At 40.0% G+C, this 12,124-nt stretch overlaps 2 protein-coding genes across 2 annotated transcripts; both read right to left on the bottom strand.

Annotated features, from left to right (window-relative positions):
* Nucleotides 1–2,119: 2,119 nt before the first annotated feature.
* On the bottom strand, nucleotides 2,120–4,968 carry LOC115198323 (uncharacterized). Its single transcript, XM_029760214.1, has 6 exons — nucleotides 4,909–4,968; nucleotides 4,387–4,749; nucleotides 3,899–4,249; nucleotides 3,186–3,317; nucleotides 2,947–2,981; nucleotides 2,120–2,600 (listed from the first exon to the last, which is right to left on the bottom strand). Exons 1-6 carry the CDS (start codon nucleotides 4,964–4,966, stop codon nucleotides 2,463–2,465), a joined length of 1,077 nt encoding a protein of 358 aa, XP_029616074.1. The 5' UTR covers nucleotides 4,967–4,968; the 3' UTR covers nucleotides 2,120–2,462.
* A 3,882-nt stretch (nucleotides 4,969–8,850) lies between these two features.
* Nucleotides 8,851–10,869, bottom strand: LOC115198318 (uncharacterized). The gene is made up of 6 exons (XM_029760208.1): nucleotides 10,753–10,869; nucleotides 10,276–10,617; nucleotides 9,717–10,067; nucleotides 9,480–9,608; nucleotides 9,277–9,326; nucleotides 8,851–9,161 (listed from the first exon to the last, which is right to left on the bottom strand). Exons 1-6 carry the CDS (start codon nucleotides 10,847–10,849, stop codon nucleotides 9,045–9,047), a joined length of 1,086 nt encoding a protein of 361 aa, XP_029616068.1. The 5' UTR covers nucleotides 10,850–10,869; the 3' UTR covers nucleotides 8,851–9,044.
* Nucleotides 10,870–12,124: the final 1,255 nt, after the last annotated feature.

The raw sequence follows: 12,124 nt of genomic DNA, 5'->3' as shown, positions 1-12,124 counted from the left end.
CAGCAAGGAAGAAGCCACTGCTCCAAAGCCGCCATAAAGAAGCCAGACTACGGTTTGCAACTGCACATGGGGACAAAGATTGTACTTTTTGGAGAAATGTCCTCTGGTCTGATGAAACAAAAATAGAACTGTTTGGCCATAATGACCATTATGTTTGGAGGAAAAAGGGGGAGGCTTGCAAGCCGAAGAACACCATCCCAACCGTGAAGCACGGGAGTGGCAGCATCATGTTGTGAAGGTGCTTTGCTGCAGGAGGGACTGGTGCACTTCACAAAATAGATGGCATCATGAGTGGGAAAAATGATGTGGATATATTGAAGCAACAAGTTAAAGCTTGGTTGCAAATGGGTCTTCCAAATGGACAATGACCCCAAGCATACTTCCAAAGTTGTGGCAAAATGGCTTAAGGACAACAAAGTCGAGGTATTGGAGTGGCCATCACAAAGCCCTGACCTCAATCCTATAGAACATTTGTGGGCAGAACTGAAAAAGCGTGTGCGAGCAAGAAGGCATACAAACCTGACTCAGTTACACCAGCTCCGTCAGGAGGAATGGGCCAAAATTCACCCAACTTATTGTGGGAACCTTGTGGAAGGCTACCTGAAACGTTTGACCAAAGTTAACCAATTTAAAGGCAATGCTACCAAATACTAATTGAGTGTATGTAAACTTCTGACCCACTGGGAATGTGATGAAAGAACTAAAAGCTGAAATAAATCATTCTCTCTGTTATTATTCTGACATTTCACATTCTTAACATAAAGTTGTGATCCTAACTGACCTAAGAAAGGACATTTTTACTGGGATTAAATGTCAGGAACAGTAAAAAACTGGGTTTAAATGTATTTCACTAAGGTGTACGTATGTAAACTTCCGACTTCAACTGTATGTAACTCTCTCACCAGGCTCGAATATGACTCTCACAATATTAACTTATATAGAGTGCCTCAACAGAATGGGATGTTAGGTGAGAAGGACATCTCCAATAAGAATTCCTATTGTAAACTATCTAGGGTTATGACAATAGGGTATTAACTTCAGATGAAATGATTATAGGTTTCTGTTATTGAATCAGGATAAACCATCCCATGCATTAAATTAAATTGAAACAATCAATGACTCCACCAAGGCAACATACATAACGTTCCATATGTGTATTAAAACATTTTCAAACACAAATACGTTTTCAGACAACATCAAAAGAAATAAAAAACAATAAACCCCAATGAGTCGTGCACAATCCGTGTCCAAATTATTTCAAGTTTGCTTAAATAAACCGTTGGCGCACGTTGGAGCTCCAAAAAAATGACTACACCCAAAAATATCCAGAAGCACCTCACGTTGTGGTTACTCACTACTTGGTAGATATTCCCTCAGTGAAGTATGGCAGTTCCATGCAGGTTTCCTCACAAAGTCCAAGGCAAGCACAGCTACCCATGCAGACAGTACTCCTTAGCCGTAACCAATATCCCATGGGAACACGAACTCATTAAGCTTCCCAAGCAATTATCTCCCAGTGTCACACGATGCTAGGCTAACCTCAAGGCTGGCAAATACCTCCACGACGAGATGGTAGCTTCAGTCTTTACTAAGTTTTAACAAAATTATGACAACTCTTTTATAAAATAAAATATGTATTTCCCTTCATGTCTTAGTAGGTATGGTTTTTGTTCTAGTTCTGTCGTCTTTTATAATTTTTCTTCACCAACCGTCCTAATGTAAAACGTCCATCCTTTTATCAATGTCTTTTCCCTCTTTTTTTCCCAGGCGTCCCGTTAACCAGGTCAACTCCCATTGGCCACAACTTAACAAGCGACCTTATTGGTCAAAACTTAAACTTCAAAGTAAAACAAACTATTCACTTATACATTAAATAAATATTTCTTTAAAAAGCATAATGCATTAACAACATTACAGTTTAGGAGCAATTCAATCATCTTTTAAATATAATACCAATTAATTATAACAAATAAACTCAATACTTGGTTCAAACAAGGGTATTACATGTACATGTATATCTATGCGGTATGTGGAGTCAGAGAGATTCTCACGGTCTGCGAGAACCAGGTCTCCTGAAAAATCTATTTGTATATCAACAAGACAAAACATAACTAAATTAAGGTCAAATAAAAAGGCACTGCTATTCCTTTTAATCACATTGTATATGTGGTCGCAGAGATTTACTGTAAACAGAGAATAGAGATGTACAGAACGTAAAAATGTATGGTTTATCATGTTAAAACACATAGTAATAGAGAAAAAATGGGATTCTGTATCATATGATTTCTTACAATAAAAAGCATTACAGGATCATTATATACATCTAGCATACAGACAATGTTAACACAACAGTTTATTTGTTACATTGAACAATCCATAGTAATTTTTGTTACTAAAAGCAGTTTTATTATGCTACAAATTGTAAAACGTATTTTTGTAGTCTGTGACAGTGGTGATATCCTTCACTGCTGCTGAAGGTATATGACATCAGAGTACACTGCATCCTCTCTGCTGGTCTTCTCTCTCACTCTTCTAGAGGAGGAGTTGTTCTTGGGGGTGAAACTCACAGCTGCGTAGTTCAACACGTCACTGTCTTGATTCTGAGGGGGGAGGAGCCATGAGGAAAACCATTATGATGACATCATGATCTACTATATAATGTTTCTATTCTCCTGTGGAAGAAAACACTCTACAAAAGACATGACTGTTCAGACTGTACACCCACTACAATGACCTGACAGTCAGTGGAACAGAGACAGAAGTTTCATGGAAAAATGAACAGCGATCACAAAGATCAGTAGGTTACATCTAGTACAGTGACGTATTACTTCCAAAAAAGTTTAATAACACAAAATGCACAAATAAGCTGAATACTAGCTGTAAGGAAAGTTAAATGACAGTTTCTTGTAAAAACAAAAAATATACTGTAAATGTTAACATATTTACCTGATTGCCCTGGGACGTTGGGACATCAGTCCTCCCTTCATAGAGATTGAAATAAAGGAAGGCTAGCTATTATTTTTTATGACAATCTATGTTTAACCTCATGTAGTTAATTAACAGTGCTTATACTTTGGGCATCTAACTGATATTTACAGAATGTACATTGCATAGAGATGCATGTAACATTAGACACATCAGCTATAACATTAGATACATTGGATACATTAGATATAAAGTAATACCTCTGCTATCTCTGTTCAGAGTCTTGCACAACGCCCAGACAAGTAGAAGGGTCACTATCCCCAGAACGATGTTGGAGACGACCAAGGCCAGAACAGTAGGACTCAGATCAAATGGAGAATCATGTTCTGGAACTGTGGAAAGGGTATCAGAGAATTCATATTGTATTCATGAGCGCTTAGGACGATCATCAAACAGTAAAGTATGACATCAAAAGCTGATGGTGATATTGTATATGTCACGATCGTCGTAGTGATTGGACTAAAATGCAGCGGGTATGTGAATGCTCATCTTAACTTTATTTGAACACTACACAAAACAAGAAAAAAATGAACGACAGCTAGACAGTTTACAGGCAAACCACAGCAGTGCAAAAACAACTCCCACAAAAGACAGGTGGAAAAAGGGCTACCTAAGTATGACCCCCAATCAGCAACAACGATGTACAGCTGTCCCTGATTGAGAGCCATACCAGGCCAACACAGAAAGAACATAGAAATACAAAACATAAAACAATACCCAAAAACCCCGACAACACAAAACAAACACACCCCTGCCACGCCCTGACCAAACTACAATAACAAATAACCCCTTATACTGGTCAGGACGTGACAGTATAGCTTTTTGAGACAAGTTAATGAGATCATTTGGAGGTAGGCCGTTTGCATGAATATACTGTATTGTTGGGGATATTTACAGATTAAATGGGATTTACCTTGAATGTCCAGCTTGGTCCCATTCCCAAACAGTATCTCCCCACATGAGGCCACAGCACAGTAGTAAGTCCCAGCATCAGCGAGGCTGAGGTTCCTCTTGGGGAGGTTAAAGACACAGCTCTGTATAGGAGACCCAGCCGCAGGTCTCTTCTCACACTGATCACTCCTGTCTACATGGGTGTAAATGATTCCTGGACGGGATTCTCCTGAGCTATGTCTGAACCAATAGACACTGTGTTCTCCTGCACAGGTCTCAGTGTGTATTGTACAGTTCAGAGTCACAGAGTCTCCTGGCTGGACTGACTCAGACACAGGCTGCTGGAACACAGTCATGTTTCTGGACCCTGAACCTGACAAGAAGATCAATTAACCCATTGAATCTCTAGAATATTACTGTAGACTGTGTTCAAACTCAACATTTTCTAAATAAATATCTCATCTGATTAAGATATTAACTCATATTTTCACCGTATATCTGTAAATTTACCTTTTACTAAGAGAATGGCTCCTTCTCCCAACTCCACCTTGTTGCCATAAGCACTTCCACAGAAGTATGTGCCTGAATCAGAGAGCTGCATGTCTGAGATCCTTAGGTGATTCTTTTCTTGGCCGTTTTCCACTGAGAATCGAGGGTTATCCTTAAACTCATGGTAAAATGTTGCGTTCCTGTCAAACTTATAGACAGTTGAGAAGAGTTGAAGCTTATCTCCCAAGGGTTGCTTGTACCAGGAGAAATGCATGGCTATGTGGCCTTCATAGAAGCAGTGCACAATCACTGTGTCTCCAACGTTGGCTGATATGAAGCCACTGTCCTGAAGTATGGATGAGGACTCATTACCAGCTACTACATCTATTAAGGAAGATGAACAATATAGTATATTTGCTGTTACATACCCAAAATACAACTTAGAATATTCAAAGTGTCTGTAAAGTATTACATGTGATATCTCATGCATCAAAATCAAGGGCGGACATCTCATAAGCAGAGAAATATAAAAGTTGGACTTACCCATCTCTACAAGAAGTGGAAATATCAGCCATAGTGTGATCCTCTTTGAAGGTGTCATCCTCCTCACAACCTGTCTTGAGTGGAAAAAGTCCACCTATGTAGACAACACTTCAACAATGGAGTTACAGGTGATTGGTCGAACTGGACGCATCATTTTTGTTGACGCCTTATTCAGGAAGGACAATCTTCTTCACATTGTGCAGTCACAGGTTGGACTGAATCAGAAACACAACGACTGTATTATATTCTTATCCTTATAGATTTAGTAAAAATGCTGTATTAATCATTCAAGTTTGGCATCCCTTATTCTTAATCACTACAGCTACTGTTGTCTACGTCAAGAGACTCATAGTTGTGAACTTGTTGGGAGTATGCATAGAATGACACTGTCATCCACTAGGGCTTCTATCACCACACAGTCACTTCACCTCACTAAAAAACATAAATGGAAAAAAATCTCTAATTCAGGATTTATACTCATTTGGATTGGATGGATAGAATCCCTCCCCATGATGTTGTTATTGAGGAAGCAGATTCCTCTAGTCCTATAGGTGATGATAATACTTCACAGTTAAAACTGTGTTGTGTTTGACTAAAAACTACAGCTCTAGTTGAAATAACCTAATATATAGCTCAGTGTTTCACAGATTTCAGTCGACTATGTATAGATAAGATGCCTCATCAAAAGAGTTGGTTTACGGTTGTTAAAATGGTCAACTTGAAGAGCAAGTAGTATAGCCTAGAGTATGAAAGAGCTAAGAGTTCTGAGACATCCGGCTGAAAACCACAGAAAGAGAGAAACAGAGAAAGAGAGAGAGCGAGAGAGAGAGAGAAGGGGAGAGAGAGAGACCAGAGAGAAAGAGAGAGAGAGAGAGAGAGTGAGGAGAGAAAGAGTAGAGCAGAGAGTAAGAGAGGGAGCAGAGGGTACTGTGTACAAAGCCAACAGGCCCTAAAAAAGCTCAGATACATCCTCATTTTGTGTTCATCACAAACCGCAGAGTAACTGTAAACAGGTTGCTGTGTGTTTGAGGGCATGCTAGTGGCATGAGAATGGTTTAACACTACAAATTAAAGCTGTAATGCGTAACTTTTTTTGGCGACCTGACCAAATTCACATAAAAATGTGAGTTATAGATCTGTCACTCTTATTGAAAGCAAGTCTATGAAGCGGTAGTTCTGTTCTAAGTGCGCTATTTCTATGTTTCCGTTCTTAAAGCAACAACGTGTAACTTTGTGCGACCCAACCAAATTCACATCGAAATTTGAGTTATAGATATTTCTTTATTGACATGTTCAACCCGTCCCTGGCCAAGTCTGTAATACCTACACGTTTCAAGCAGAACACCATAGTCCCTGTGCCCAATAACTCCAAGTTAACCTGCCTAAATGACTACCGACCCGTAGCACTCACGTCTGTAGCCATGAAGTGCTTTGGTAAGGCTGGTCATGGCTCACATCAACACCATCATCCCAGAAATCCTAGATCCACTCTAATTTGCATACCGCCCCAACAGATCCACAGATGACACAATCTCTATTGCACTCAACATTGCTCTTTCCCACCTGGACAAAAGGAATACCTACGTGAGAATGCTGTTCATTAACTACAGCTCAGCGTACAACCCAATAGTGCCCTCAAATCTCATCACTAAGCTAAGGACCCTGGGACTAAACACCTCCCTTTGCAACTGGATCCTGGACTTCCTGACGGGCCGCCCCCAGGTGGTAAGGGTAGGCAACAACACATCTGCCACGCTGATCCTAAACATGGGGGCCACTCAGGGGTGCGTGCTTAGTCCCCTCCTGTACTCCCTGTTCACCCATGACTGCATGGCCAAGCATGACTCCAACACCATCATTAAGTTTGCCGACGACACACCAATGGTAGGCCTAATCACCGACAACGATGAGATAACCTATAGGAAGGAGGTCATAGACCAGGAAGTGTGGTGCCAGGACTACAACCTCTCCCTCAACGTGGTCAAGACAAAGGAGATGATAGTAGACTACAGGAAAAGGAGGGCCGAGCATGCCCCCATTCTCATCGTCAGGGCTGTTGTGGAGCAGGTTGAGAGCTTCAAGTTCCTTGTTGTTTAAGGGCTTGTAAGTAAGCTGTCGTGTCTTTGGCTTTGCCGGATTAAGTGATATGACATGCTAACTTATAAAATGATTTCTCTGTAATTAATATTACCTGATTAAGCTAATCATGTAAATGTAATTAACTAGAAAGTCGGGGCACCACGGAAGAACGTTTATAGAGCCGTTATCTTCCGAATAAACTCTTAAAATACTTAGTAATATTTTACATCGATAGCAGTCAATATTAACCCTTATCTTATTTTCAGTCTCATAATGAAAGTTGTAAATTCTTGGCTATCTTCATGAACCCTGGCTAACAAGTTGAATCAGCAATACAAAATTGGGTTTAATTATTTATTTACTAAATACCTAAACTAATCACACAGAATTACATATACACAGAATACAAATGATGTCATACAGAAAACGTCCTGGTGGACGGAACCTGTATGAAAGCTGGTTACACAAAGGAAAGGGGGTTGGGCTTGAATGAAAGAGCGGGAAGATTTAAGAACGAAGAAACAGCAGCTATGCTATCGTAAATACATTATCTTATGCATTCTAAATTACCGCCCATTTGGAAAAGGAAAATGCAATAAATATTTACTCTGAGCTGCGCTTCGGTAGATTGGTCATAGATGCTGGCCGGGTCAGCCAACAGATCTTCCTGTACGTACTCGGAAGAATGTCTCTGGTGGTAAATTAGATACGTGGTGGTATCTTCGTCCATCTGTTAGACTGGATCCGTCGTCCGTCCTTTCCTAGCCCACGTCTACAGCGGCCGCTGCTAACTCAACGGCTAGGAAGTAGCACTTCTGTAGTGAATAAGCTCAAAGTTCATACCAGTTCATACCATAGCTCACGCCGAGGTTGGCTTAGTTCTGTCCTTGACATGTGTGTCCTTCTAACGTAGAGGCTGCAGACCTCCCGTACTGGAACCACGTGGTTATCTTTTCGTCAAAGGCTTATATAGTGGAGAGGGGGAGGGATGTGTTTCATCGTTTATAACCCCTGTCTCTTCACAGGGGTGGGCCACTGATCAAGCAGGGCACTTTCCTTATGAAAACCCAATTCTCTCATTTGGAAGCTAAAATTACATTTAATCTCCTAACAAACAATTCCAATATCAAACATTTCAATTGCATAACAATTCCATGTTACTCTGATAACTAGAGGGTGTATACTTTCTCAGGTACAGTTTATGTCGTCCTGTCATCAGTCATAATGTCTCAGATAACAACGAACTGACATCCATACTCATTACGTTCCAAAGAATATTTCCAACTGGTTTTATTACCAAAATATGGTTCCTTTCCCCATTTGTTTGATGTTCCCAGACTCTATATTTAACACAGGCTATTCAAGTCCTTCAGTAGGGTCAGAGAGAAGAAGGGAGAAAGGTATTTATGGGGGGGGGGTCATAAACCTTACCCACAGGCCAACGTCATGACAAAGCATTTCACGGTAAGGTCTACACCTGTTGTATTCGGCGCATGTGACAAATAAAATGTATTTGATTTGATTCATTCTCAATTAAAGCAAGTCTAAGAAGTGGTAGATCTGTTCTACGGTCTATATTTCTATGCTTCCCGTTCTTAAGTTTAGTTTGTGAGTCTTTTACTTTGGTTTTGTACACCAGCTTTAAACAGCTGAAAATACAATATTTTTGGTTATTGAAAAGATATTTCACAGGTGTTTAGGTGGTAAAAGGATTCTCTGCACTATGCATTGCTTGTTTTGTCACCTAAACTTGAAACTAGGTGAACTATTAGAATTTTAGCTACCAGGAAATGGGGTAGCGATTTCTGCATATTGCACCTTTAAAAATCCTGAGTTTGGCCTAAATAAATACATTCAAGTTCCTTTGTCTTGACTGTTGTTAAATGCTTTATTCATCTTATCACAAGCAAGTCCATTTAAAATGAGTTTGGCAGAGAAGCAATGCACTTAATTCAAGTAGCTACAGTAATTATATGTTACAGTAATACAGATAATAATGTTAATAAAGGGAGAGTTGATAAAAAGAGAATTCATTGGAGTGTTTCATTCATCCAGTTCTACTGTCTAATTCCAGCGTACACCACTGTCTCCATGTGACCTCTCTGTCGTCTAGACTTGATCTTCTTGTTGCTCAGATTCAGAGCTACGTAATGGAGATGGTCTGCATCTTGGGCCTGTGAGAAACAATTATAAAGGGGGAGGGGGAAATAATACCATATATTATTATTTAACATAAACATTTTCATACATATTTTTATGGTCATACAAAATGTAAGGAATTGTACTTACCCCTGCATCCGGAGAAGAGACTGCTGGACATGCTGTCAGAGAGACGGATCCTGAAAAGAAATACCACAAAGATAAAGATGCAACTCCTTCTTCCACTGCAGATACATCTGTAGATGGTGATATTAAAGAATAGCAACTTCTCTGATTCATCTTCTTTATATTGTACAGGTCTTCCAGTGAAACTTTGAGTGGGTGTATCTTACCTCTGCACTGCAGACACTTTCTCTGATTCATCTTGTACATGATGCAAGCAAGGACAATGATCAGGATTAACGAGAAAGCCAATCCTACACCCAGGCAGTACACCAAGAGAAGAGGGTCTGCCCTATGGCCTGTGGACATTCAAATATTGATAGAGGACACTCAGAAAAGCAAGTAAATTAATATTCTACACAGCAGATTAGTAAAATATATAAAAAGATGCAAGCCATATCAACTACCTTGAATGTCCAGCTTGGTCCCGTTCCCAAACAGTATCTCCCCACATGAGGCCACAGCACAGTAGTAAGTCCCAGCATCAGAGAGGCTGAGGTTCCTCTTGGGGAGGTTGTAGACACAGCTCTGTGTAGGAGACCCAGCCTCAGAGCTCTTCTCACACTGATCACTCCTGTCTACATGGGTGTAAATGATTCCTGGATGGGATTCTCCTGAGCCATGTCTGAACCAATATACACTGTGTTCTCCTGCACAGGTATCAGTGTGCATTGTACAGTTCAGAGTCACAGAGTCTCCTGGCTGGACTGACTCAGACACAGGCTGCTGGAGCACAGTCATGTTTCTTGACTCTGAACCTGACAAGAGGATCAATAAGTCAGTAAATCTGTTCCCAATGTTGTGTCCCAAGTTAACATTGTTGAAATCATACACAGTCATATCTGATTATGCATATACAGCATAATTATGCCATTGTATCAAAACATAAAGTCGAAAAAAAACTAAAGATTGTGGTTGCAGAACATTAGTTACTATTTCCTTTCTTTGTAAATTCAGATGTTGTACCTTTCACAGTGAGAATGACTCCTGCTCCAAACTCCACCTGGTTGGCATAAGAGTTCCCACAGTAATATGTGGCTGAATCAGAGAGCTGCATGTCTGAGATCTTTAGGTGATTCATTCCTTCACCGCTTTGCACTGAGAAGCGAGTGTTACCCTTAAATTCATGGTAAAATGTTGCGTTCTTGTTATACTTGTAAAAGACTGATAAGATTTGAAGATTGTCACCCATTGTTTGCTTATACCACATAAAGTACAGTGCCAGGTTTTCTTTATAGAAGCAGTGCAAAGTCACTGTCTCTCCAACATTGGCCGTGACAAGATCCATTTCTGAGGATTGTGCAGCAGCTAGAATACACACAGAGACATGATCCGTTACTTCCACAAGTCCTTTATATACCCAAAACATACATATATGAATTGCATCTATAAAGTACCTGAGTGTACATCCCTTAAGCAGAGAAATATAAAAGTTGGACTTACCCATCTCTACAAGAAGTGCCAGTATCAGACACAGTGATATCATCTTTGAAGATGTCCTCTTCACAACCTGTGTCTTGAGTGGAAAAAGTCCACCCATGTAGACAACACTTCAACTATGGGGTTATTGGTGATTGGTCGAACTGGACGCGTCATTTTTGTTAACACCTTATTCAGCCAACCATGGTCTTCGTAACGGAAAATCGCTCATATAGTCCATGCAAAGTTAACCAATGCTTACTGTATAGGATATTATGTTGAGGATGGGTGAAGCATACACACTTCGTGGTGTCCAGAGGATGTTTATTTTGTTTTTATACATTGTTTAGTTTGCTATTTAGGCACCAGCTGAATCAAAGATGTCCAATACTGAGGCAGTGTTTAAAGAGAATATATGAATATCCTTAATTTAATTTGGTTAAAAGTATAATGTTATCTGGTAAGTATGCAGTACATTTTCAAGCATACATTACACATACATGTACCAGTATGCTCTTGTTGTCAAACTCAGTTGTGTGCCTTAAATAGATTTAGCCCCACCCATGCAACAGTTACAGGCAGTACTCCTGATGACCTATAGGAGGACTGTTATACATAGAACATATCCTGATATGTAGGGTGAACAGGGGTGGAGCATTACTGTGAGGGTATATGGGGGAAACACTTACAGAGTGAAAGTCAGTCTCATCCCTGTCATTCATGTACTAACTCAAGTTTAGGCTACTAGCTGAGCGTTTGGTAGGGGTGTACCTCGGTGGGTAGGCCTCTTCACTGTAGCCTAGTATACATTAATACAATTTCTACTTTAAACTCTGTAAAGAAATTATTGTTGTTTGGATGAATTAAACCTATGATATTTTAAGTGACAAGATACAGGCTACATGGCATACAGTATATAAGTGGACTTTGATGCTAATTGTCATGGTTGTGAACAACATTGAAAGAAAGAGAGAAAACAGAGTGACACCACATAGACATCCTGCTGAAAACCACATAGAGACACAGGGTGTGTAAAAGGCCAGCAGGCCTGTCCAAAGCGTAGAGACGGACTTGTTTTGTGCTCACAACAGACCACAGTGTGCAGGTACCTGTGAACATCTCGCTGTGTGGGTGCATGCATGGGTGGGTTTAGCATTTCTCAGTAGGTTGGTTCTGCAGAAGCCCTCTGCACACATTTATACAGACATCCTGTACGTACAGAACACAGGAGAAGGGACAAGTCTATTTTAGTCAGTATCAGTTGTTTAAATGGATATTTATTAATGCTAAAAGAAGCAGCATATACAGGGAATTTCAGAAGAGCAATTTAATCAACTGACATACAACTTTTTAAACAAGGTCACAGTTCATTAAAAAGAATAATATATGTTTTTGT

This window comes from Salmo trutta, chromosome 8, assembly GCF_901001165.1.
Source record: "Salmo trutta chromosome 8, fSalTru1.1, whole genome shotgun sequence".
NCBI classification, from domain to species: domain Eukaryota; kingdom Metazoa; phylum Chordata; class Actinopteri; order Salmoniformes; family Salmonidae; genus Salmo; species Salmo trutta.
The sequence above is the reverse complement of the archived record's forward strand: the minus strand, read 5'-3'. Positions and strand labels throughout refer to the sequence as shown.

What these genes read in the sequence shown, in the direction of transcription:
- LOC115198323 (XM_029760214.1), bottom strand. Translation starts at nt 4,966, where the DNA reads ATGACACCTTCAAAGAGGATCACACTATGGCTGATATTTCCACTTCTT. An exon ending in TCTGAACAGAGATAGCAGAG is followed by an intron (nt 2,982 to 3,185) that starts GTATTACTTTAT and finishes ATCTCTATGAAG; the next exon opens with GGAGGACTGATGTCCCAACG. An exon ending in CAACGTCCCAGGGCAATCAG is followed by an intron (nt 2,601 to 2,946) that starts GTAAATATGTTA and finishes CTCCCCCCTCAG; the next exon opens with AATCAAGACAGTGACGTGTT.
- LOC115198318 (XM_029760208.1), bottom strand. Translation starts at nt 10,849, where the DNA reads ATGGGTGGACTTTTTCCACTCAAGACACAGGTTGTGAAGAGGACATCT. An exon ending in GGCACTTCTTGTAGAGATGG is followed by an intron (nt 10,618 to 10,752) that starts GTAAGTCCAACT and finishes TGTGTATTCTAG; the next exon opens with CTGCTGCACAATCCTCAGAA. An exon ending in TCTCTTCTCCGGATGCAGGG is followed by an intron (nt 9,162 to 9,276) that starts GTAAGTACAATT and finishes TGTTTCTCACAG; the next exon opens with GCCCAAGATGCAGACCATCT.